At 37.7% G+C, this 27,218-nt stretch overlaps 1 protein-coding gene across 3 annotated transcripts; it reads right to left on the minus strand.

Moving 5' to 3' along the window:
- Nucleotides 1-14: 14 nt before the first annotated feature.
- tbpl2 (TATA box binding protein like 2) lies at nt 15-26,566 on the minus strand. Of its 3 annotated transcripts, none has more exons than XM_044142234.1 (8): nt 26,423-26,566; nt 23,574-23,763; nt 21,230-21,359; nt 20,272-20,359; nt 20,094-20,185; nt 17,418-17,594; nt 9,996-10,090; nt 15-212 (listed from the first exon to the last, which is right to left on the minus strand). In XM_044142234.1, exons 1-8 carry the CDS (start codon nt 26,468-26,470, stop codon nt 136-138), a joined length of 897 nt encoding a protein of 298 aa, XP_043998169.1. In that variant the 5' UTR covers nt 26,471-26,566; the 3' UTR covers nt 15-135. The 3 variants fall into 3 exon arrangements, with proteins under 3 accessions (XP_043998169.1, XP_043998166.1, XP_043998167.1); XM_044142231.1 differs by having other exon boundaries at nt 21,230-21,455; nt 26,423-26,562; XM_044142232.1 differs by having other exon boundaries at nt 17,418-17,585; nt 21,230-21,455; nt 26,423-26,558.
- Nucleotides 26,567-27,218: the final 652 nt, after the last annotated feature.

Genomic DNA, 27,218 nt, shown 5'->3' on the forward strand with positions numbered 1-27,218 from the left:
AAATTATATAGGTCAACATTTTAAAAAAATATTTATTTTGTTTGAGGGAAATCAACAATGGTGTGACACTGAATTTAACATATCCACAAATCATTAAACACATATCATTTTAATTACACAAGAACAAAAATGCTGTCACTGCTTTCTAAAGCCCTTCAGGATGGGATAAATGTTCTCAAAGGCTTCGTAGATCTCTGCACGTTCTTTAGCTCCTGAAATTTAAATCACAAATAAAAATATATAAATAAGATTTTGTAACAAAGTCAGATCAGCTTTTAAAAAATTTGTATGTCAATGCTTGACGTACAAGAATTGTTGGTAGGTCAAGAAAAAAATATTATTTTGTTCATAGATCACAAAATCTATGATTTGTGATCTATATAATACTGTAAAATAAGTATTATGAACTAAGCTTCATAATACTTAGTTGTTGAACTAGTTGATGTTCATCATATTCCATCTGAAATCAAGTTTGAAAATATATTTTGGTTCATGCACCAATCAACTTCCAGCACCTTCATTCTCCCCCATTTTCTTTGATCATGTGAGCTGTATTTTAATAAAGTCTCACCATACCTGAAGTCAATCTTGAATAATTTGCACATCTTGAAAAAAATGTGGCGCCATATTTTGAGCACAAGTTGGCGTGTATAAAAATTAACGCTGCGTAAAAGTTTGTGTAAATTTACATTTTACCTGCTGTGAAACTGTGGCAGCCACGACAAAGCTGAATAACATTTATCCTCAATAACATAAAATAACACTAAATAAAAGAAAAGAACATGAAAACCAAACTGCCCAGTATATCACCAGGTCACCGCTACCTGCCATCAAGGACATCTACAGGAAGCGTGTTTGAAAAGGGCCGGGAAAATCACAAAGGACTTCACTCACCCAACACACACACTGTTTTCCCTCCTGCCCTCTGGGAGGCGCTACAGAAGCCTACAGACCAGAACCACCAGGTACCAGAACAGCTTCTTTCCCACAGCTGTCTTGCTTTTGAACACCTCCTGACATAAAACATAAACTATAAGGACTGTACTCCCCTATCCTCTCATACAACAATAACACATGGACTATCCTCTCACACACACCGTTTTCCTCACACACATATACAATCTGTAAATTTTATCTGCCATTATTTATCTTGTATTATAAACCCACTAATACATATATAATCCATTTCCTAACATTCTTGTATATTCTGTATAATCTGTATAATCTGTGCATTTAGCTCCCATATTTATATTTATATTTAATCTTGTACACCTGTAAATAAATATTTATATCCTGTAGAGCAGTGGTCCCCAACCTTTTTAGTAAAGCGGACTGGTCAACCATTTGTGAATTTTCTGCAGATCGGGGATCGGGTGCGCGTCAGGATCGAGACGATGTTTCTTACGAGGGGGCGAGAGGAGGATCGATGCAGTTGTTTCTTACTCATTCTGGTGCATGTTGGCGCGCAAAACGTAACCGACTGCATCCGGTTTGGGATTTTCAAAATAAAATCTCCTCCAGACTCAATACATAGAACGGACGTATTTAATTATTTCTTGCGTGGCCCGGTACCAATTGGTCCACGGACTGGTACAGGTCCGCGGCCCGGTGGTTGGGGACCACTGCTGTAGATCACTTCTGGATAGATGCAAACTATATTTTGTTGCTTGTACTTGTGACAGTGCAATGGCAATAAAGAATAATCTATTCTATTGGCTTTTTCCATGTTGCCTGGAAGGGCTGCATATTTCAAATCTCCTTGAAGATATGTAAGCATAATGCTCCTTCCCACCTCACCCCCTCCTGTTATCCATGCAACTGTAGAGCTGAGTGCTCCCAAGGACATCATGCCTTCATAACAACATCTTATCAGACTTGTGCTGGGAGAATGAGCAACGTGGTTTCATGGCCCTGTGACATCACTGCCTTCAGTCACATCTTTGTTTTGTCTGAATGTTATGTGCCCTAACGTTTCCTTTCCTCTTTATATTTAATTTGTCTTTAATTATTTAGAAACTGAGGAGTACTCACATTTAACCCAGAAAAGGAATTAGTCATCCTTTAGCTTATTTTTTTTTTTAAATAGAAAATGTAAGTACCGGTACTCACTATTTAGACCAATATTGTACTTTTTAGATTAAGTTTTAGATTATTATGCAGAGAGACTACTTTTACTGCAACCCAGAAAAGGAACTAGAACAGATTTAGAATCCAGAAAAAAATTCTTCCAGAAAAGGAACATTTAGTTTTTAGAGCATACTTAGAAAGTCCACAGAACACTTGCTTATATTTATCTAGCAACCCAGAAGTCCAGAGGATAATTATATTTACACTTATTTAGCAACCCAGAACAGGGACTAGAACAAATTTAGAACCCAGAAAAACTATCTTAGCAACTACTTTTTAGACTCCTATTCTTCCAACCCAGAAAAAGAATCAGAACAGGGGATTCTTACTAATACTTATCTAGCAAACCTGAACAGGAGCACCTCATTTACATACTTTAAATCAACATTAGATTTGTTTTCTTCTTTTGCTCTTTCTTTCATTTGTTATTTTGTTTGTATTTCCTTTAATTCATAAAAAGCATTTTGTATTGCCTTGTTGCTGAAAATGTGCTAATAAATAAAATTAGCTTACCTTTATCATCATGTTTGGTTAGAAATAATTATTGCACTCTCAATAAATGATTTCTAATAGATGTTCTCAGTTGCTAGAACGCCTTCAGCAGCTCAGAGGGTCAAACTAATGAATAGAAAGATGGATGCCATCTGCTAAAATATTCCTTGCAGTCGTCCATGTTCTTTCAGCAGTCGAAATAGTTATTAGGCCTGTCGCAATAACAAATTTTGTTGAGCGATTAATTGTCTCAAAAATTATTGCGATAAACAATAATATTGTTTGAAGACCTTTTTAGTCTGATTTAATAGAAATTATGTAATAATTCATGTGATTTCCTGCCAAAGATAGATACACTTTATTTTCAAAAGAACATTTAACACTGGAACTGATAAAATAAACAAAACAACCAAAAATAAAATGGATTCTCAGTCTCCATTAACAAAAATGTACTTGAATAAAAACACCAAAGTGTAAATAAATACTGGATTCAACCAAAAGATTATAAAGTCTGTAAACCATATTGCCCTTCAGTAATCATTAGATTTAAATAGAGAAGATGGAACATCGACTACCTGATGCAATAGTTCACACTACATGTTAGTTCACTCCTACATTTTCCCCTTACAACAATCTTAGAACGTTGATCATTCTAAGATTGTCGCTTGTGATTTCATAACCGATCATCCTGTCGTGTGTGGTGTGTTACGGTAGATCGTTGTGGCCGCTCTGATCAAACTCCTCCGTGCTTTGAGGGGAAATTACAGAGGGGAATCTCAAACAGCTGACAAGGCGCACACTAGGGGTTGAACGACTACATATTTTTTAAGGTCGACTACATCATGATAATAGTCGAGTCGATGTCGACTAGTCGCGGTGACGTCATAGTGACGTAAGCGCAAAAACCCTTCACAACTACTTGAAGGCTTTATTAGCTATTTTCACGTCCCCCCCCCCACACACACACACACACACACTCCCCTTCTCCTGCTTTTACTAAGTCTATTATGGAGAATTAAAAGAGCAATAAACAGATCATTCTTCGTGAGCAGCGGGGAAAAGTTTGTTGCACAAAGTCGGGTCTGACTTTTTTTTTCTAAACACCGGCTGATGCTGATGATCTCTGGATAGTTACTATAGGAGTCAAATTATCACACTGACTACATGGTGCTTTTGGAACATCACAAGCCAAACTTGTTATGAACGGATCCCGTTTGGTTACAGCTGAATTGAACGAAACCACCTGCTTCTCCTCCGCCCGATGCGCGGCAGGAAGCTCTGCTGACTCAGCAGATTGAACGATTTAAGATATTTTCTAGTCAACGTCAACATGATAAAAGTCGAGTCGATGTTGAGTTGACTAGTCGTTGTGACATCATAGCAACGCAAGACGCAAAGCTTTGGAGTAACGTGCAGTCTTTAGCCTATTACCCGTTTTCACGGAAAAATACGGCATTTACACAGAACAGCAACAAGTGAAACAACAAAACATCGGGATAGTTTATGATAAATAATAAGTTGCTGGGAAACCAACATTCAAAAGGAAACGCACATCTTTTAGATGGCATTACCACAGATCTTTATTTAATCAGCAACATAACATCATAATGTATTAGTTAGATCGTCGTGACAAAGACACTCGCGAGTCATAACATGAGTTTTAGATGGCTCGTGTTTTGTAGTCGACTGCAGCTGCAACTCCATCTCCTTTTAAAAACACTGTAAAACCACAAATATGCATCCATCTACATATCATTTAAACTAATGTATTAACTTATTTTTCTTGTCTCTTGTGACGTATACTGTGCTGTCAGATTAGCACAGGCTGTCACCACCGGCAATCACATGTCTGCGACTAGTCGACATGAAATGTAAAAACTCGCAAGACGTTCTAGAGTCGACTAGTCGACTAATTGGTTCAACCCCTAGCGCACACCGAAGTCCAGCGGACATTGGAGAAGATATGGGGCGTGCTGTGGTGGTGCAGGGGGTTAATACAGAAATAACAGTAGGAACGACGCAGTTGATGAACCCGGTAACTTTTCAGCTGTTCTTCATTAATGTGACATAAATAGGTCATAATGATTTTCATTCAGTCAGGACTGACACTAGAGCCACATGCACTGCAGGTAGATTGTGGTAAAGCATTGATTAATGCCTGGTTTTACAATTCGTTAACTGGACTTGTAGCCATTATTTTGTGTCCATTGTTGGACACCACATGGCACAATGGAACCCAATTGAACTATTACACCTAGGATTTCTGTCGGGTAATTTGTGATCTCTCAGGTTTTGAACATGGACCGACAATCGGCCGACAATTCTAAGATGGTGTAGTGTGAACTGGACATTACACTGAGGAAATGAGGAAGGGTCGGTCAGCCTTTTTTCATTCAGTGTCATCAACAGAAAGAGAAAAAGGCCGAAAGAGACAATAAAGTCGATAATTAAAATGACGTTGATAGTTTTAATTTAGTGTACGATTAATTGATTTATTGTTTATCGCAACAGGCCTAGTTGTTATGTTTTGTTATTCTGCAGCTCATGTAACCAAACCAGCCGAGGAGATGAAAAGTTAAAACACTCAACATTGTCTTGTACACAAGCTCTAGTTAGGTAACCCCAAGATCACTGGGTCTTCTTGAAAGATAGAATCTCAAAGAACAGTTCTTAAAAATATAGCAAGTGTTTTCAGCAAAGTTGAGCTGACTGTCCAGGAATGACCGAAAGTACTTAAGATTTGTCACAGTTTAAACAGGTTGGCCATCGAGACAACCTGGAACCACTTTGAGGTTTTGTTTAGGTCATATAATTACCAAAACCAGGGATGGCCAACCCGTGGCTCGTAAGCCGCATGCGGCTCTTTGACCGGTTTCATGCGGCTCTTACGTTCATATAGTCGCATTCTGCCAGACGTACAATAATGACGAAAAGTAGTCAAATGAACTGTCAATTATTGACAACAGCGGCACGCCATTACTGTTGGCCGTAACCACGCAAAAACAACACAAACAAAAAACAGTCTTTGTTTCTCTTGCAGCCTTACTCTTTCCAGTTGTTCGCCATCTGCTCTCACACAAACCTCCCCTCACCCCTCACTCTCTCATCCATCCTGATGCATTCGCGGACAATGGGAAATCATACACTCTAATTTTAATCTCTAAACAGTGTAACATCCAGTAACATTTAGCACATACTGTAGGGTTGCTATAATATCCAAGTTTCGCTTCCCCATCCCTTCCTCATACTCATATTTATTTATTGTCAATTTCACACACTATTTTAACACTACAAAGACCACAGGCCAGACATTTTGAACAATGAACACTTTGTACTTTCTCATGCAAACAAACTCTGTTTAACCAAATAAACAAACAATAATAGAACAATTTACAATACATTTTTCCTTTAATTATGTGCGTTACATGTGTTATTTAATGGGACTTTTTTTCCCTGCCATTTTGAGAGCGAAAGGTTTACTCAAATGATTTTAATGTTCATGTGTGCCCATGCATATGATGCGGCTCTTTGCAGTAACTTGGTAAAAAATGTGGCTCTTGGTCTTTGTCTGGTTGGCCACCCCCGACCTAAACAATTATTTATATATATATATATATATATATATATATATATATATATATATATAAACATATATTTTATTTTTACTTACAAAAATAAAAAATCAGGGTTGCTATTAACAAGAACCATGTTAACAAGTCATGTTTTTTCATTTGTACTTTATGCGACATCATTCTATTCGCTCAATGTTCAGCTGTCTTCCTGGAGAATCTTCAATGTAAGAAAGTGAGAAAATGTGTCCAAAACCTGTAACCTTAATTAGTGGTAAACAAGATTAAGTTTATACTTTTAAGCCCCCGATCGATTCTTAGTGACCAAAATGTGAAAACATGGAAGGTTTGATTAAAACTAGAACCAGTCAGATTAGAAGGAACACAGCTTTATTTGTTCTTTGTATAACTTGAACATCAGCTGAATCATAATTAAACGTATCAAGAAGTTAAAAAGAACAGATTGTTAATACACTTCAACTCTGTAAGAACATCAGCCACATTTTTTAAATTAGAAATGTTTCATCTGCACATTGAGCTCATGTGATTCCTGCTCCTGAAAGGTGAAGGTCTCTGGACATTCTGAAGGTGAACACTGACTGGCAGTCAGGAAGACGGACACTGATGAGACACTGATTGCCTGCGACGGCAGATTACCATAATCTGAAAACACATTGGAATGCATTATAAATGTACAGCGCCAACATGCAATTCTGACAATATAGAGCGGGGGTCACCAACACGGTGCCCGGGGGCACCTGGTCGCCTGAGGGGACCTTGTTCTAAAAATAGCCATTGTCATTAGAGAGCACTGCCAAAGTAATGATTTAATTTAATGTTTTTACACTGAATAAATAACATATGTTTACATTTAGATTTTTTTTAAAGTTAATTATAAAAAACGTTTAAAATAAATTGCTTTATGCATAAAACTCTTTTCCATAGTTAAAGTTCAGAACTGCGCAGACGCCTGCAGGATTTTATCGGAGGGCAGCAGCGCCTGCAGCTGTACGGCTGCTCCCACTCTGCCTACCTTAAGATTTTCCTTGAAGTAAAAAAGGAAAAGTACAATTTCTGAAATTTTTATTAACGAACCCTCTTTACAATTAAAATTGTGGAGAAAATCTTGTACGTAGCGCACGTCTGAGTCTGTGGGGGTCAAAGGGCTGCCAGAGCTCAAATCTTATTTGCTTTGAGGTAACCCTAACAAAAACAAAAGTTTGCTTTTGTTTATTTGGCGGTTTGGCGTTTTTTCTGTAAGCTAAAAATGAATGAGCAGAGTTTGAACCTCTCGTAGTTCTAAGAGTGGTTTGGATCCCGGTGGAGCTTTTTACCGTGTTGGTTCTGGCGGGTCGCCTGTTTATGAGCTTTTTTGACGTTTCTTGAACTGGAGAGCTGATGGGTCACCAGTTAACTGACATCTGCTGCTCTTCCTCGCACTAAAACTGGAATAAACAATTTAATCTAGTCGAAACGTTCCCCAATTAATCAAACATTGTTGCTTTGCTTCACCTTCTCCTCCTTTGAATATCCAGCACAACCTGAACCTGGGAATCAACATCCTCCTTTGTCTGTGGATCTCACGGCTTCGCTTCCATGTCTTTATTATTTTGCATCATTTTTGTGTAAAAAAAAAAAAAAAAGAAAGGGTGCGCTGCTTTAGTGGTTTAGGTTTGTGTGGCTTTTGTGAGACGCGCACATGATGGAGAGATGTTCTATTGCAGGTCAGGTGCAGTGATAGTTTTGTACCTTCCGATCTGTCGGACATTTTTTTTTTCCAACATCTGCTGATGTCAGCCAACAGGTGACCGTCAGCTTTTAAGTTTGCGAAACCACAAAAAAAAAAACAACTAATAAACCGGCGACCAGCCAGAACCACACACTGTAAAAAGCTCAGGTGGGATCTTAGAACAACGAGAGGTTCAAACTCCACTCATCATTTTAAGCTTACAGAAATAAACTGACCAATAAGATTTAGGCTTTGGCTGCACTTTGACCCCCAGAGTCTCACACTGATGTGCTACATACAAGATGTTTTGGCACAAAATCTTTTTCTTCTCTACAATTTTGCTAATAATAAAGAGGGTTGGATAATAAAAAATATAATAACTTTTCTTTATTTAAAGGAAAATCTCAGTGCCTCCAGATGTTCAGCTGCAGCTGCAACAATCCAGACTCTCAGTCACTTGTGGTCAATTTAGAATCAGACTGAAAAGCTCCAAAAGGGAATCAAACTTAAAACTCTGACCCTAACCCAATTAACCATATCTGCCATGGTAAATTATTACTGATAACTATTATGAGTAGTCCGTGACATTAATATGATCAGGCAGCATGTAATCATATATATATATATATATATATATATATATATATATATATATATATATATATATATATATATATATATACTATTGTTATAAACAAATGTTATTTATTCAATGTAAAAACAAATTAAATCAATACTTTGGCAGTGCTCTCTAATGACAATGGCTATTTTTAGAACTTGCTTCACAGGCGACTGACAAGGTCCCCTCAGGCGACCAGGTCCCCCCGGGCACCGTGTTGGTGACCCCTGCGCTAGAGAACAGCTGGCCGGAATTAGCTTCATAAATTGGATCAACCTAAACGCCCCTTACTCCGCGGAGCGCAGATATCCAATATCCAACATGAAAATAACTTCACTGCAGTCGGTAACACAATAAAAATGCCGGAATAAAATTTGTTTTGATCTGTGGCCTTAAAAGATGACGCCAAGCAACTGCACCAGACGTAAACGTTATACATAATGACATTGGTTCCAAAGTTATATTAAGTTATTTGCAACACCTTGGCTAAAATTAGCGCAAGTACATTCGACACTGTATTACAATTCTATAGTAGTTTAATACAAAAATTGTTAGCTCACCTGCACCTCCCGTTACAAGGTGAAGATGTTCTCACCACAATGCAGCATTCCTCCCAACGCACATTTTCTTTAAATCTCAGAAAAATCACAATCAGGCTATTAAACAAAAGCTCTGCTCTCTCTTCTTCTTTTGTCTCAAAATATCAACTTGTATTAGGTCACATAGTAACGAAGCACAGCACCTGGTGCCTGGAGGCGCAGGGCGTAATACCCCCCACTGGAGGCATCATGTTTCTACAGAGCCGAGTCAGGCCGGTGGAAACGATGTCACTCTGAAGGAGAGCCGGTGGAAAAGGGCGTAGGTTGCCCAGTCAAGGTTGAAACTTTACAAGACTGACTAATTGTAGTGATATTTAAATAGGTGTAAAATATTGAATAAAATGTTCCACATGACTGGTTTTATTTTCACTCTCATATTTAAGTTTATGACACTCAAAATTACAATATATCTTTTTTTCCAACACACTTACTTCTATGTGAAGAGAACCATAGGTGTGATGCTCAACAGCAGGAAAAAGTCTTCCTCACCCCCAAACACAGACATGGTTTGGCTGCAGAGAAAACTTCTGACTGGCTGCCCAGTGCTGGATTAAATGTCCAGTTCACTACAGGCAGCCTGAGTCAGTCCCACTGCTGTTGGTCAGAATCAGATATCCTCATATAAAGAAACTGCAACGCACCTGTACCACCTGTTCACTCTGTGCTTCACCTTAACCTAATGTTACTACCAAGTGGTTCACAATGCTACTGATGGGATCTGGACTGGAAGTGAGCAGCTGTGAATAGAAGTTACTGCAGAACCTCAACTGACAAAAATTCAGCCAATAGCATTTGGAGCTCACCAAATATCACATGAACATTAACAAAAATACTGTAGCAATGTATTCAGATTTAATTACCAGTCAGAACCACCTTCCCAGATACGAAGATGAGCAGGACGATACGAGGCTTCACCATCCGGTAGATGAGTCCTGGGAATAACTCAGGCTCATAACTGGGAAGACATCATTCACACAGTTTATTAGTAAGACCAATGAGTAGGAATTAATCAACACCACATTTCAGGTTTGCTAATGAGCAACTCATAGAAAAATATTTTAGGAAAATACAACAATTAATGAGAAAAAGAACATTTATTCAGTGAGACAAAAAAGTTCTGTTGCAATAAAATCCCCAGAGGCACAGTTGTAGTGCCACCCCTTCTGTTCTGAGAAAACTCATTTTGGCCGCTTGTATCCGCAATCTCGGTCTTTCGGTCATGACCCAAAGCTCATGACCATAGAAGAGGGAAGGAAGATCGATCGATAAATCGAGAATATCTTTTTTCAAGTTATGGAAAAATTAAATTGTGGAAACAATTTTGTAAAATGGGTCAAAATATTATACAATAATCCCTCTGCTGAAATAATAACAGAAACATATCTAAGTCAATAAAGATCAATAGAGGCTGCAGACAGGGATGCCCATTGTCTTCTTTACTGTTCACTCTGGCAATAGAGCCTTTTGCTATTGCAAAATGCTCACACCCTCATCTCACTGGAATCACTGTTGGACCTACACAACACAGGATTTCCTTGTTCGCAGATGATGTGATCTTATTCATATCAAAATGAAGTCGATCAGTACAAATTATTGTGGAAATAATTAAATTATTTAGTGAGATATCTGGATACAAAATAAAAACAAGTCTTCTATTAATGAATGCAAATGAAAGAATTAGCCCATCTTCAGATGTATTCCAGTTTAAGATAGTTACTGAATTTAAATATTTAGGAGTACACATCTCTTCAGATCTTGAACAGGAAGCTGCGACCAATTACAAACTCATTTTGAATGAAGTAGATAATTCATTTGAAAGATGGATGCCACTACCAATATCTGAGATTGGAAGAATAAATATAATAAAAATGAACATATTGCCAAAGTTACTATAAATATTTCAGAATGTTACTCCTCTGCCTCCTCCTGAATTCTTTTCACAAATAAAGATGTTATGTTTCTTATGGAACAACAGGAAGTCCAGACTCCGTTTGTCTTTACTGTACCTCCCTTATGACCGTGGAGGCTTGAAGTGCCCAAACTTTCACTTGTATTATTACGCTGTGCAGTTGAGGTTTTTGATGTTTTATTACAGTAATCATTCTCCTCATTGGACTGACATGGAGACTCAGGATTTAAAATTGACTCTCCCTTCATATTTATATTCAAGTTCAATATTAAACCTTCTGAAACACATTAAAAATACATTTCTGAAGAATATGATAAAAGTATGGAGAGATGTAAAACATTTTTAAATGAACCAAATTCTGTCTCTGTTCAGTCCAGTGTGAGGTAACCAATTTTATGTACCTGGAAAAGCTGAATCAACATTTAAAGCATGGAAAGACAAAGGAGTCCAAATGATTCAGAATTTTTTTGAACCAGACTCAGATATACTAATGAGTTTTCAGGATCTGCAACATAAATTTCACCTAGATGGGAAACATTTCTTTTAATATCTCCAACTCAGAAACGTCATAAGAACGAATCAAAATAATAATGAGTTGACAAAACCTGCCAAGTCAACTTTAGAAAAAATGTTAACAAAGGACAGTTTGAAGAAAGGCATCATATCAGAGTTTTATCACTCAATGATGTTACATACATCTGAAGGATCTCATGATAGAAAAATACTTCTGCAGGAACAGAAGTGTCATTAGCTCAAAGATCATGACATCATTTATGACATAGTGATGTCATAGTCAAAGACTTAGACTCTGTCAGAGTCCCTGTCAGGGTCATTGTGTTCCAAGTGTTCCAAGGTAAGACCACTTTCTCTGATTGGAGGTGTTAAGAGACTCATAGCGATTGCTAAGAAAATGAAGCGTTCAACGCAGGAATCAAAAACCAAGGCCAAGTCGGTTCAATTACCTGACAATGATCCCGAATCCCAGGAGAACCTCCAGGAAAATGAATCTGAAAAAGCCAGAGACGAAACACGGCCATCCATAGTGCCAGAGAAAAATCAAAGAGCATTTTCAATATGCAGGGAGAGGCTTCTGAGTATTGAAAAAGATTTACGGATTCAGCTGGAGAATGTGTGTCAGCAGAAGGAAAATAAAATACTGGAGGTTAAACATTTTAAACTTTCCAACAAATACAGAAGGATTACAACGAAACTTCAAGAAAGCACAACAAGAATTGAGGAACTAGAACGTCAGGTAAAATTCAAGGAGCGAACTATTTCAGAGAAGACATATTCTCTCATGTCTGAAACTTTACGGAGGCGTGAACTGGCTGAGAAAGTGGCAGGACTGAAGGTGTACAAAGATCGAGCGCTGGACGCAGAAAAACAGGTGAAAGAGCTTAAAGATGACAACCAAAGATTGAAAATAAAGCTAGACGCGTCTCAGGTAAAAGCAAACTCATTTAGAAAGGAAACAGAGGATCTTAAAGTTGAGCTTAAAAAGCAGGTGGAGCTCGTGAAAACTAAAGAGAACACAATTGGCAGTCTTAAAGTTTCATTGGATGCAAAACAAAAGAAAATCGATGCTCTAAAAGAAGAGATTCAGAGACAACGCAAAATTACACAAGAGATAGAGCTGGAGGCGAAAAGAACTCGCCAGAATGAAGAAACTTCAATAAAGCGGATGAAACACAAAGACGAAGAAAATTTGAGCCTACGAAAGGAAGTCACGTCACTATACAAGTCTTTGCATGATTTGGAGAGAAAGATGTCACAACAAGATCTGCAGTGCCATGTCCTCCAGGAGAAATCTGAACAAGCTCATACAGAAAGAGCAACCCTGCAGAGAAAAAAATCAAAAACTGGAACTTTCTACAGCGAATCTTGACAAAGAGGTTGTTGAAACCCAGAAGCTCCTGGAAAAGTCCAAGGAAGAAAATCACTTTCTTAAGAAGCAAGTGGACCAGATTAAGGCAAAGCTGGCTGAAACAATTGAGAGCAGCAAGGAAAATCAGATGAGATTTGAAAAGAACCTCCTGCGTACACGAGAGGATTATAAGAAACTGAAAACGCAGAGAGAAGAAGCTCTGACAACAAACAGAAGAGCCGCAGAAGTACTTCTCTGTAACAACAGAAAAATCGGAATACAGGCTGATATAATTCGCGAACAGGAATTCAAGATTGCAGAACTGACTAAGGAAGTTCTGCGACTCCAGGAGAATGAGCAGGAATTTCAATTGGTTGAAGCAACTTATTCTAAGGTGCAAAGCTTGGGGCTAAATGAAGAGAATGGAGATATTATACTTCTCGCAGACACCGACAAGAAAACGGAAAAACTCAAAATGTATCGCTCTGAGAAACGCAGATTGTCCACAAAACTGGAAGAGAAAGAGACAGAAATTAAGGATCTCAAGCTCGAGGAGGAGAGACTGCAGAATATGGTGAAACTTCTCCAATCTAAGTTAGACTATCTGCCGGAAGATACAATGTTTAAAGTGCATGAGAGTCAGACCACCATCAAAGCTCTCAGAAAACAGATAAAAGCACTAGAGGCAGAAGTAAGTGCATATGTAGCAAGAATAAAAATACAAGAAATCGAGATCAAGGAGTTGAAAAATAAGAGTAAAGATTTCTCTTTTTTAAAGACGTTTACATCTTCTTTTTAAAGAAGATGTAAACAAAAACTGCGTCATCGGAGCATCGAATGACGCGTCGATGCGTCATCGGAGCATCGAATGACGCGTCGATGCGTCATCGGAGCATCGAATGACGCGTCGATGCGTCATCGGAGCATCGAATGACGCGTCATCGGAGCATGACATGGATCTATGGGGCTATTTCATTCTCACTAAAAAAGAAAACATGGTTGGATCAACAGATTAACTCCAAACAGTTTGATTATTTTAAGGTGATCAAGGTGTGTATACAATCACATCTACAGGCGCAGTTTGTAGAGCTGTTGCCTTGCAAGAAGGTCCTGGGTTCGATTCCCGGCCCGGGGTCTTTCTGCATGGAGTTTGCATGTTCTCCCTGTGCATGGTGGGTTCTCTCCGGGTTCCTCCCACAGTCCAAAAACATGACTGCCAGGTTAATTGGTCTCTCTAAATTCTCCCTTCGTGTAAGTGTGTGTGTGAATGGTTGTGTGTCCTGTATGTCTCTTTGCTGCCCTGCGACAGACTGGCGACTAACATGGATTTGCACCAAGCTAAAATTAGACAAAAAGCTAATGTAATCCTAAATGCTGTCAGTAGTAGGTGAGGCATCACTAGCATGTTGTCTGTAATTGACCTACTTCATTCAGTACACTAAGCATGGCTAATAAGTAAGAAAAATAGCTAATAGCTTATTTAAGGTAAAAGGCTAATGCTAAGTTCCCTAACCTGAGAGAAGAAGATAATGCAGGCTAATATTGCACAGGCTGCGGCGGTGCACTAGTCTGATGGGGATGTTGAGGCTTTTATTTTGGGTTTGATCCCTGGCCTGGGGATCGAACCCAAATTAAAATTCATTTCAGCATGAAATGAATCACGGATCGTTTCAGCATGAAATGAATCACGGATCGTTTCAGCATGAAATGAATCACGGATCGTTTTAGCATGAAATGAATCACGGATCTTTTCAGCATGAATGTAGTGAATGTAGTTAGAACTAAAGTGATGCGTATTTGTAGTCCTAAGAAGCGGTACGAGCCGCATTAACAGCCACGGAAGAAGAAGTTAAGAATAATAATAATAAAGAGGTGTTCTATTCATGCCTTCCCCTGCATATGGACAGGCCACAATAAATATACGATGCTAAATAATAAAGACATGGAAGCGAAGCTGTGAGATCCACAGACAGAGGAGGATGTTGATTCCCAGGTTCAGGTGGTGCTGGATATTCAAAGGAGGAGAAGGTGAAGCAACAATGTTTGATTAATTGGGGAACGTTTCGACTAGATTAAATTGTTTAATCCAGTTTTAGCGAGCAGCAGATGTCAGTTAACTGGTGACCCATCAGCTCTCCAGTTCAAGAAACATCAAAAAAGCTCATAAACAGGCGACCCGCCAGAACCAACACGGTAAAAAGCTCCACCGGGATCCAAACCACTCTTAGAACTACGAGAGGTTCAAACTCTGCTCATTCATTTTTAGCTTACAGAAAAAGCGCCAAACCGCCAAATAAACAAACGCAAACTGACCAATAAGATTTAAGGTTTGGGGTGCCCTTTGACCCCCACAGACTCAGACGTGCGCTACGTACAAGATGTTTTGACACATAAGATCTTTTTTTTTCTCCACAATTTTGTTAATTGTAAAGAGGGTTCGATAATAAAAATTTCAGAAATTGTACTTTTCTTTTTTACTTCAGGGAAAATCTTAAGGTAGGCAGAGTGGGAGCAGCCGTACAGCTGCAGGCGCTGCTGCCCTCCGATAAAATCCTGCAGGCGTCTGCGCAGTTCTGAACTTTAACTATGGAAAAGAGTTTTATGCATAAAGCAATTTATTTTAAATGTTTTTTATAATTAACTTTAAAAAAAATCTAAATATAAACATGTTATTTATTCAGTGTAAAAACATTAAATTAAATCATTACTTTGGCAGTGCTCTCTAATGACAATGGCTATTTTTAGAACTTGCTCCGCAGGCGACTGACAAGGTCCCCTCAGGCGACCAGGTGCCCCCGGGCACCGTGTTGGTGACCCCTGGGATAAGGCTTCCCTAGTTCTGCTGGCATAAATGGCTCAAAGTGTTATGGAGAAATGTCCAGGATCCAGATTAGGTCCTTCGTTTTCCACTCTGGCTCTCGCATTGCTCTCTCCTTTCTTTCATGTGGGAAATTATTCATATTGGCCTAAATGTTGATATTTTTTTCTTACAGCAAAAAGTTACTCAGTGTGGCATTATCTAAAATTACAACAGTCAAACACAATATGATAAATAACTACTTGGGAAAAGTTAGCCTTCCTGTGTTTACTTTGTAGACTCCAGTACAAAATGGACCAAAACGCGTCATCAATCCATCGGTGAAAAGATGGCAACCTCCATGGGTGACAAATACGTTAAAGTAATATTTTTAAGTAATTATGAGTTCTGGTGTTTCACAAACAGCATTTATTAGGTAATAGGGACATTACATATTTAGGCCAACATGTTGAACTAATCAACATGTTTGGCTGTGGGCCCTGAATCTATAACGTATGAAAGTTTAACTTGTGAATGGAATTCTGGGAATTAAACAACTTTACCATGGTATTCTAATTTTTTGGAAAGGGTCTGTATATACCTGTTTTACTTTCTGTATGAAACTTTTAGGTTTTTTTCAGATATCAAAAGTGGCTTGATGCTAGTTAGCAAGTGTTAACAGATGTGCATTTAGTCTTGGTCCCGTTTGCTTGTTCTGCCTTCAAAAATTGGATGAAGAATCAGATTTACTGATGCCATACTCCTAAATACATGTAACTTAAACAATTTCATATCACGCAAAGATTTCTAGGCAGTAATAGGACAGCTTGAACATAAATGTATTAGATCCGCATCAGCAAAAACATATTGGTCTAAAAAGAATTTACATGTTAAGCTCCACACAACTTTGGCTGAATGTTCTTTAAAATAGGATATTTGAACATCTAAAGACATTTCTACACTTCTTGTTCCTGAAACGTTCTTCAAGCAAATGACCCTCCCACTCTCTGTCTACAGTAACAACTCTATGAATAAACAACAGCATGTGCAACTTTAGACATGTTTGTTTTAAGAATGTACAGAGTTCATATTCAGTCTTTTCTTATCAGTGGGGATTCTCTCAAACATGCTGGATATAAACAATGGTAAGCCTTTATTTATTCTGTTAGTGCTTATTAAAGCCAACTGTAGTTTTTTTGTGTTTCACTTCTCATTGAAACACTGAATCATGTATTCCTTCTAACACAGCTACTTCCTCTTGCTTGGATGATCACCTGATTGTCCATCAGTTGTTGAAAGACGTTACTCTCAATGTTTTCATGTAACTGATCCATGGAAGTGTTCCTGGACAAAATTTTAGGGAAACTAACTGCCTTGGAAAGATTTGATCCTCCACATCAATTGTATCAGAAAGTTTCACTCTTTGTACCAAACAGGACATATTGTTCGTCTCTCCATGGGGAGACAAGTTTATAATAATAAACTTGACACCAGCTTTCTGCTGTTCACTCTTCTACTTCAACAGTTGTAACACATCTGCCGTTCTTTAATAGCAATCAGTCTGCTCAACTGATTGACAGTGCGATTTTAGCTGGACTCTTACAGGGTCTCTGTTGTTGATTAAATGTTTATATTTTCAAAAGATCCAATTATCTTTGAGTGAACCTGTAAAAGTCTGGTGATGGTTTACAACAGGAACCTCATAAATGTACCTGCTGAATTGTTGGTGGGTGAGAACCAGTCCTTCCAGTCTGATGGGGAAGCAGACGTCACAGCTGGCCACCATGTTCTGAATCTTAAAGTCGAGAAACCGGGCAGGGAAGCCAAGTTTCTGGACTACCCGGGCATATTTCCTCGCTGCCAGACGGGACTGCTCCTCACTGCAGCCGCTCAAACACACAAAAGAGACCAAGGCTAAACACAAGCTAAACACAGGCTAAACACAAGCTAAACACAGGCTAAACACAGGTTAAACACAGGTTAAACACAGGTTAAACACAGGTTAAACACAGGTTAAACACAGGCTAAACACAGGCTAAACACAGGCTAAACACAGGTTAAACACAGGTTAAACACAGGTTAAACACAGGTTAAACACAGGCTAAACACAGGCTAAACACAGGCTAAACACGGCTGCAACCTTTTTCAGAAGTTGCAGCATTACATGGAACTATTTGGAGGTCTTAGCTTATTCAAAAACTAAAACTTCACCAAAAATTGTCCCCCAAATGGAATTTCCAGATTTTTATGTAATCAATAGTGGGCGGAGCCAAACTGCTTTATGGCTCCCCTGCAGATTAATGTTTATATCTGGACATTTGGAGCATGTGCACAACGCTGGAGGGCAAAAAGACTATTCTTTCACAAGCCATCCATTGCTGTCCTGCCATGGCAAAACAATCCCATTAACCACTTGAAACCTAAAGATGTAGGTGTAAATAACCCCAAATTAAGTTCCCTGTTGATTGGATCCCCTTTTTGTGGCTATTGCCTTTGTTTTGTATAATATATGGTTGACTTAAAATTTTTAATATGATGCCTGGTGGTTGAAGCACAGCAGAATGGCAAATTCCAATTCCTTGACATTTGCATAAGGTTGGTTCTAAATCACAAATGCATAATTACATACAAATGTTGGTGTGGTATTTTGATGACATCAGTGCCGTAAGGCAGAACGAAAATGGCGTAAAACTCAACTTCACGTTCATTATGACATCTATAAAGAAAAACTACGTTACTATCATTTAACACTCAAACATGCAAGACAGGCTTTCTTTGCAGATGTCATAAACAAAAACATTAACAATGCTCCAGCTTCATTAGCAACAGTTGACAGACTCACAAACCCTCCTATCACGTTACCACCTGAATTTCAGTCTAATGCTGCCTGCAACCAGTTTTCCAGTTTCTTTTCAGAGAAAATTAAAAAATATCAGAGGATTAATCTGCACATCCACTATAAAGTCAGAACCAACACTGAACCCAAACAAAACAAATACAGGAAAAATGACCCAATTTCAACTACTTAATTATAAAACCCTAGAGGAAATTATAAGTCAACTCAGCTCCAGTTCCTGCTGTCTGGATGTCCTACCCTCACATTTCTTTAAGAAAGTTCTGCCTGTTGTTGCTACTGATCTGATCCAAATAGTAATTCATGGCTCTCATCAGGCGTTTTCCCCCAGGCTTTGAAAACAGCAGTAATCAAACCACTGATAAAACAGAACAATCTAGACAAATCACTACTGCAGAATTACAGGCCGACCTCTGACCTCTGACCTCCCATTCATCAGCAAAGTTATTGAAAAAATTGTGTAAACAGTTAAATAGCTTCCTAACGATAACCAACTGCTTTGACTCCTTCCAGTCTGGTTTCCAATCTCACCACAGCACAGAGAGTGGCCTAGTCAAAGTGTTCAATGACATCCATATAAATACGGACTGTGGGAGAACCACAGTTCTGGTTCTGTTGGACCTCAGTGTTGACCATGACATATTACTGAATGGACTGGAGAGTTGGGTCGGACTCTCCGGTCCAGAGATTAACTGGTTTGAATCTTACATAAAGAACAGGGATTTCTTTGTTTCAATTGGAAACTTCTCATCAAAGAGGTCAAAGGTCACATGTGGGGTACCCCAAGGTTCAATCCTAGGACCCTCTTATTCAATATCTATATGCTCCCTCTGGCTCAGGTTATAACAGGAAATAATATTAGCTACCATAACTATGCAGATGACACACAGCTCTACATTACGATGTCACCAGGTGACCTTTGATCCCATCCAATCACTGAACAGATGTTTAGAACAGATAAATGTGTGGATGTGCCAAAACTTCCTCCAGCTGAACAAAAACAAAACTGAAGTTATTATTTTTGGACCTAAAGAGGAACGATCTAGAGTTATAGATCTAGAGTTATAGATCTAGAGTTATAGATCTAGAGTCAGTGCACAGCTTCAGTTATTACAACTAAAAACCAGCGATCAGCCCGAAACCTGGGAGTAGTGATGGACTCTGACCTGAACATTCAGAGATTGATTCTATGTTGCATTGTGTTTTTGTGTCTGATTTGATGTTAAGCACTTTGAAATGCCTTGCTGCTGAAATGTGCTGTACAACTAAAATTTGATTGATTGATTGATTGATTGATCACTGAAGCCCCACCACTCATAGAAAATACTGAGAAATATTGGGTAACTCCTCCAGCATCTCATAGAATCTCCTGGAACATTTACAGCTTTTCAATTGGTCAAATTCTAAAAAAAAAAAAGAATAAAACATTTTCTGAAATTCTCTTCAAAAGGATCATAAAAAGGTAAAATACTTTTAAATCCAGTTCTAAAATAAAAATTCAACAGCCTAATCCAGATGAGTAGAAGAGACTGACCTTTTGGCTCCTGTACAGACCATCTTCCCTGAGCTGAAGATCAGTGCTGTTGTTCGAGGCTCACGGATCCTCATGATTACAGCTGCAAAGCGCTGGTAAAAATGGATGAAAATTAATAAGTTAAATACATGAAGACTGAAAATGAGAAAGTAAACGGTGGAGTATCACAACTGTGTACCTTTGGATTGTATTCTGCATTTCTGGCTTGGAGTGCAATAAATTTTAGATCCAACGGACAACCAAGGTTTACAGTGGAGACAATGTTTCTGGGTAAAGAAACAAAGATAACAGTGCCTTGCATATGGAAAAGTATTCAGTTAAATAATTACTGCTTAAACTCTTTATACATCCAAAAGTGACAATTTATTTGTAATGGGATACTCAACCAATCTTTTAATCCATTGCTTTTTTCTTTTGTACATCTAAAAAAATGTAAACAAAGATTTACTCTTTAAAGATGATATCCTATATGTGATTATAATACTTAATATCAAACAAAATGAGCGACTATGATTCAGGGGGATCAGCTGTGGAATCATTTTCAGATCCCTCTTGTTAAGGTTTCTGCAACGTAAAGGTTGCCACGGGAGATTAAAGGATTTCTCAAATACACATGAAAGAACCAAAGCAATACTCCAGATATGTTTTTGATAGGAACATAACATTAACACATTATGTAAAGCTCAGAAAAGTCCATTTTACATTATTCTGCTCCTTTTTTCTTAAGAGCAAGAATAAGAAAATAAAGTGAAAAGTCCTCTACTCAGAGATTATTTTAATTTATGATATAAACCAAAAACCCATTGTGAAAGATACCAATTTTTAGCTATAACACACCTACGGACATCTTGTGATGTGAGGCAATTGGCTCCGCTTTAATTCCAAAAGCCTGTGTTATACTCTATAATATTTATGTACATAATATTAGATTATATTAAAAAACATTTCTTGTTCTGATCCTCATATGTGCACCAGCTGATTTTTCCAACAAACTTATTTTCACCCCCTAATCTACATTTGTCTCTGCACTACAAATGTAATATCCAGCCTGGTCAGCAAACTAAAAATATGATCCCCAACTGTGCAAACCCTAACAAAGTACATAAAAGATATTTCAGTGGCATTTGTAAACTTACTGTAGCTGTGGAATGATTCCCGATTTCTCTGTCACAGGGGTCATTGGAGTCATCGGGGTCATTGGAGTCATAGGACAGAACGGGGAAGCATTGCTCTCCGATCCCAAATTGACTGGAACTTGACGTTTCACTGCAGCAATATTGTGCAAATCATCATCCAGATTTATGCCACTGTCCTCCAAAACATCAAGCTCAGCATTTTGATTTGTGGCTGCTGTAGCTAGGGCTAAAAGAAAAATAAAAGACCTTAGAAAGAGAAAAAAAAAACTGTGAAGTTTACTTATTTTTATAAAGTGTGCCATGTGTATTAGAATGTTGGAGTTATGTCAGTAAGTTTGAAATGTAAAATTTCTGACTGTATATTTTCAGTTATTTTCAGGTCATTGCCAACATTTTTCAGAAAAAATGTGAGTTAATTGAGATGCATTTACTACAGATCAAACTTTGCTTAAGTGATTGAAGACATGGATTTAAAATCACAGTTAGGTACTTTTTTGCCCTGCTTCTATGTTATGATTTGAGTCAACAAATATTTTTATGGTTTGAAAGTAATTTGAGTTTTTTATTATCCAATTGTTTTCAGACATTTTTGGTTGCATTTTGTGTGATGAACAAAGTAGTATATCCAATATCTGAATAGACAAAGTGGAAAATGTTATAGGAGAGATGGGGTAAGTTGAATCAGTAGGTATGACAACCCACCCCCTTTATTTAGGCAATTGTATACAATTATTATGAGACCATAAATTCAGCACATCTCTTTATTTTACTGTTATTTGTTGCCTGTGGTACTGTGATAAGTATGTTTATTTTAATATATATATATATATATATATATATATATATATATATATATATATATACACATTACCTTCCAGCTTTAATAACTGCTACCTGAAAGCTAAAATATGTATACCAAACACACTGAAAATTTGCCAGCAGATTCAACCAAGTAACATACAGATGTGCTTATATTGCATGTCATTTTTTCTAAAGATTTGGCTGTGGGGTAAAGTGAGCCAGTGCACCAAGTAAATGCATTCAATTTTGCAGAAAAAACAAAAACAATCACTGGTTGTGTCCCACAATCTGCTGTACCCTTTTTGTGAGGAAGGGTCAGTCAGGATCAGAGCTGGAGCTGCTGTTCTTCATTCTTCTGTCTCACAGCTCAGCTTCACAATGTCAGGATTTAACTATGTGTAAATAACCCCAAATATCCCTAACAAATGGATCAACCCAAGGAAAAGGCTTTCCATGTGGTTTGAGCCTCACTCTCTCTGTCTCCTTGCAAATTTATTATATTCAAAAAGTTCACTCAGCCACAGTTTTAGGGTAAGATAATTCAGTAATTTTTGTAACTTATGTGCTTTTTCTGTTCTGCTGAATTTTGTCCTTTGGGCTGTAGCTTCTAAGCTCTGCAAATTAAAGTAATTAAAATCTTACTGGAAGCTGTGGAAATTTGATTATTGATATTGTGCCCTTAAAGAGTTTTTCATGGCATTAAATGCTGGTTGCTGTGCTCAACAAAAGTATCAGAGGTTTTCATTGGTTGCTTTGACCAAGAAAGTAAACAAAATCCCAGAAGTCCATTTTCCCAAATTTCTAAAAAAAAATTCAGCCCAAGTCCAAGTGCAATTCTGGTTGCTGCAGATTCTCAGTCTGACCAGGCCACCAGCTGAAGTGGGGTTTGATGTTTGGCGGCTGGAGGCCGACGTATTCACCTCGACACCAGCTTAAAAAGACCGCTAGTTGACCTGCTTGGGACCAGCTCACTAGGGTCAAGAGGTTCAGACGCTTTGAACGAAGAGTTGATTCAGGCTGCTTTACTTTGGTGACAAACAAGCCCTCATGTCAGCATAAGCTTTGTACATAAAATAAGCATTTTAGCTATGAATGGATTGAGTGTATGTAAATCAACAGCCAGGCATGCTTTGGCAGTTTTCTTTTACATTTATTCAGACATTTTCTCAATATTATTGTTAGGGTTATGCTGAATAGCCTAAAGATCTATTCTTTATTTATTAAATTATCACCTACAAGTATCCTTAAGTTGGTTTTTTTATTATTATTTATTAGCTATTAATATCTGCATTGCATTTATTTTGTCTTGTTCATTTATATTCTTGTAGGCCACATGAAAAAATGCTATAGGAGGTGAACTGTAGCCCTTACTCATCAGGAGTAAGGGCTACAGTTCTTTGGAGCTAATATTCATTCATCTTTGTCTATGATGCAGATGTGTTGTAAAATTTACTGTACAAGCAGCAGTTATTCCTGAATTAACATGCCCTTATGAACAAAAAAGAGCAGCAGCTAATTGGATAATAACAAAGCCCTTTAGTACCTGTGATACTAGAGCTTTGATTGCTGAGGTCATCAGGTAGGAAGCTGAGGTCTAGATCATTACCCAACCTGCCACTTGTTTCAGTCTCACCCAATAGGTTGAATGAATTCTGTGAGTTGGTGCTTGATGCATGTGACTGTTTGAGAGAGCTTTGAAGATCAAGCTCCTCCTCAACCATGTAGCTTGGGTCCTGCAGGAAAACAAAGTGAAGAAGGGTTACTGTGGGGCTGCCAGCCGGGGAGCAGAGGGTACCAGAATTGAGACCTAACACTATCAAATTATAGCTAAGAATACTGTTTTCAAAATAAGCCTATTGGTGATGATAAAATAAGTTAGATAAACCATTTCAATTATCTTTGTGTCAAACTGCCCTTAATTACAGGGAAAAAAGAGAGAGAGTGCTGCATTCTTCTGGATGTAGATGTCAGATGTCTCTCCAGAGCCACAATTTGGAGCCACTTCTCCAAATTGTGGCTCCACTGACCCAAGTATTCCAAATGGCCACAGGCACTACAGTTCCTTTTACCTCCCATCAAACACAAGAGCTGTCCTCTGTTGCTTATCAATCATAATGTCCTGATGAACAGACACAAACGGACAGCGTTGTCCGTTTGTGTCTGGAAGTCCCATAGTTAATTTCTAATAGTTACTGAATGCTGTGAGCAAGGGCCTTACCCAAACAAAGCTGTCAGCTGACCTGGGTTTTCAACTACAATTTCCAATCTAAAGTTTAAACATCATTTTATTAATCTGCTCACTACAATAGAAATATTTATCAGTCTACTGTTTATGAATATCTCCAAGAAATTTATTTTAGACTCCAGCTAAGTTGTTCTACGATTAAGTTAGTAACCAATATTATACTCACTAAATGAAACATTATCATTGATGTAAACCAAACTTTTAGATATCTGAGCAAAATATCTATCTGAACCCAGAATGTCAGAAATTTGTAGCCAAGTGCATCTCTATTAATTTGAATATCACTGAAAAGGTATTTCAGCATTTCTATTCCATATGTTAAACTCATTCCACAAAGCACTATATGTTATGTCATTTGTCTATTTCAGTGGTTAGGGCTAAAACTGAGAAAACACAAAATTCAGGTTAAAAGACAACATACTATAAACATTATACAAGACAAACAAATAATTATAAATTATTATGCTCCCACCTACAAAATTATGTTGAGGACTGCTGATTTGAACTATGTTACACATCCTCCACAAAGAAGGTAAGAAATATCAAGAAGCTATCTAAACACAAAGTACTGTAATATAAGCATATAAATGTGTTGAGTAGGAAGAAAAAGTATGGCTCAGACAATGTTCTTTTATTGTAAATACAAGAAATTAAAATTAAATGGTCAATATGTCAATAATTGTCTTGACTGTATGTTTCACATTTTGAAATACATTGCTGAAATTAATCAATCATTCAATGTCAAGGTTGTTATATTTGTATAAGTGAATCGTAGGGCCCTGTAAAACTTGTAAGACTGCATAATGTCACAAGCTAGTGATGGGCTATCTGAAGCCCCGTTTCGAGGCTTGTGTCGTTTTGTTGAAAACCACGTGACTGGCAACAAACGATGCCTCACATTGCCTGGGTCACGTGACTGCTTCATTTTGCGTGTCGGTTTTCAAAATAAAAGCGTGATGAGCCGCTGCTTGATCGCATCAGAGGAGTATTAATGATTTTGATGATGGCATTCATCAAAATGTAATGTTTGTTATTGGTTTTCTCAATGGTTGATTATGGCATATTTTGTGACTTTATATTTGTGTGTTTTTTATTATGTAAAGCACTTTGAAACTGCACTGTTGCTGAAATGTGCTACACAAATAAACTTAGAGCCAGCAAGAAGAAAAATATCTGAGATCAGGGAATACTTGAGATGATTCACTCACAACATTCTTAAATAACAATAATTAAACCCTTCACCTCAAAAAATTCTCACCTTCTTGAAATTTCCACTATTTCTTTGTTTTGCAAAAATATATCAGTCTTAAACAGCAGAAACAGACTTAAAGCTGTTGGAAAAGTAAAATTCTGGCCTGGTGAGTAAAAATATGAGGGATCAGATCAGAGAGCCAATAGAAATCCAAGAAAAAGAGAAATTTTGAGAATTTTAGTTTTTCAGGAGGCAAATCAAAACTCAAAGAAAACTGTCTGCCCCAACAAGCTGCACTCTGAATACATTAAAACAAATGTCTATTGTCAAATCAGTCAGTGACAAAATAAAACAGCCACTGACAGTAAACATATACCAGGATTGACTACAAATAATTTTAATAACTAAAAACATTAGTTAAATAGGATTTAATTAACTCTCCTGTTACTAAACGTGAGTTTGACAAAAACCTTTGTGACAATATTGCATTAACTAATTGTTTTTAAATATGTCTGTCTGAGTAACAAGGCTGTCACAGTTTGAACAGCAGATGTCACTAGTGAGAAATGAATGAAGCATCGAGTGATGAACCTTTGGGTAAAGCAATGGACCGGGAAGCTTCATGAGGCTTCATTTGACCATCATTATCACAAGCTCTTTTATACTACAAGTTACTTTAAATACAAAATGTAGTTATTTTCTTTAAAATGAAATTCTGTTCGATCTTTTAAAGTACAACACTAAATGAGTCATTCAATAAATCAATGTAGTTAAATCTTAAGCTGGTTTATTTATTTATTTTTGCATTTTAATCTGGAAAATGCTTATGGAGTAAAATATGGTTTTAAGTTTAAGATTGGCTTGTGAAAACACTAAAGTTTCCCTCCCAGTTTAGGACCAGGACCAGCATAGAAGTGCTTAAATCCACTTTTCCAGCACAGTGCTATATACTCACATTTGCGATAGAATCATCAAAGTAACGTTCCAATGCCAAATCATCCATGATCCTCCACAATATGGCCTAATTCAGATGTCAGGACTGTTTCTGCACACGCAGAGCTGCACAGCTGTATCCAATCATGCATTCAGACCTTTTCAATGTAGAAGCTGCTGCCGTCTCTCAGCAACACCTTCTTGTTAGTGCGTCCCTAGATGTGTTTCCTTTACAAAATGTGTGCGAATTTTTGTCTGTATTATGAGGATTAAATTGCGGCGCAAATAAAATTAATTTAAAAAAATGTATGTTGCCTTGATCAGATCAGTGTTGGATTACGGATGTGTAGTTTATAGGCAGGCTGTAAAAACAGTAATTAGTAAATTAGAAGTAATTCAGAATTAACCTTTGAGATTACGCTGTGGAGCTTTGAAGACATCTCCATCTTTAGCAGTGCAGATGGAAATGGGGGAAATTCCTTTATATTTAAGACAAAAGCAAATTATGCTGAATTATTGGTGGAGTTTGCAGGGACATAAGGAGGAGAATAATCCAGCAGTAAGAATCCCAAGACCTTGCTGGGAGAGTGGAAAAGATAAAATAGACTGTTTTGCATGGGTAGCAGATAAATGCGTTAGGGAAATGGGTAGCACAGGTGTCAAACTCCAGTCCGCAAGAGCCGCTGTCCTGCAACCTTTGCCTCTGCTGTACCACACCTGAGTAGAATAATTAGGTCATTAGCAAGGCTCTGGAGAACTGATCTACACAAGAAGGAGGCAATTAAGCCATTTGATTCCAGTGCTTTGTTCCTGTGACA

This window comes from Gambusia affinis, linkage group LG16 (assembly GCF_019740435.1).
Source record: "Gambusia affinis linkage group LG16, SWU_Gaff_1.0, whole genome shotgun sequence".
Lineage (NCBI taxonomy): Eukaryota > Metazoa > Chordata > Actinopteri > Cyprinodontiformes > Poeciliidae > Gambusia > Gambusia affinis.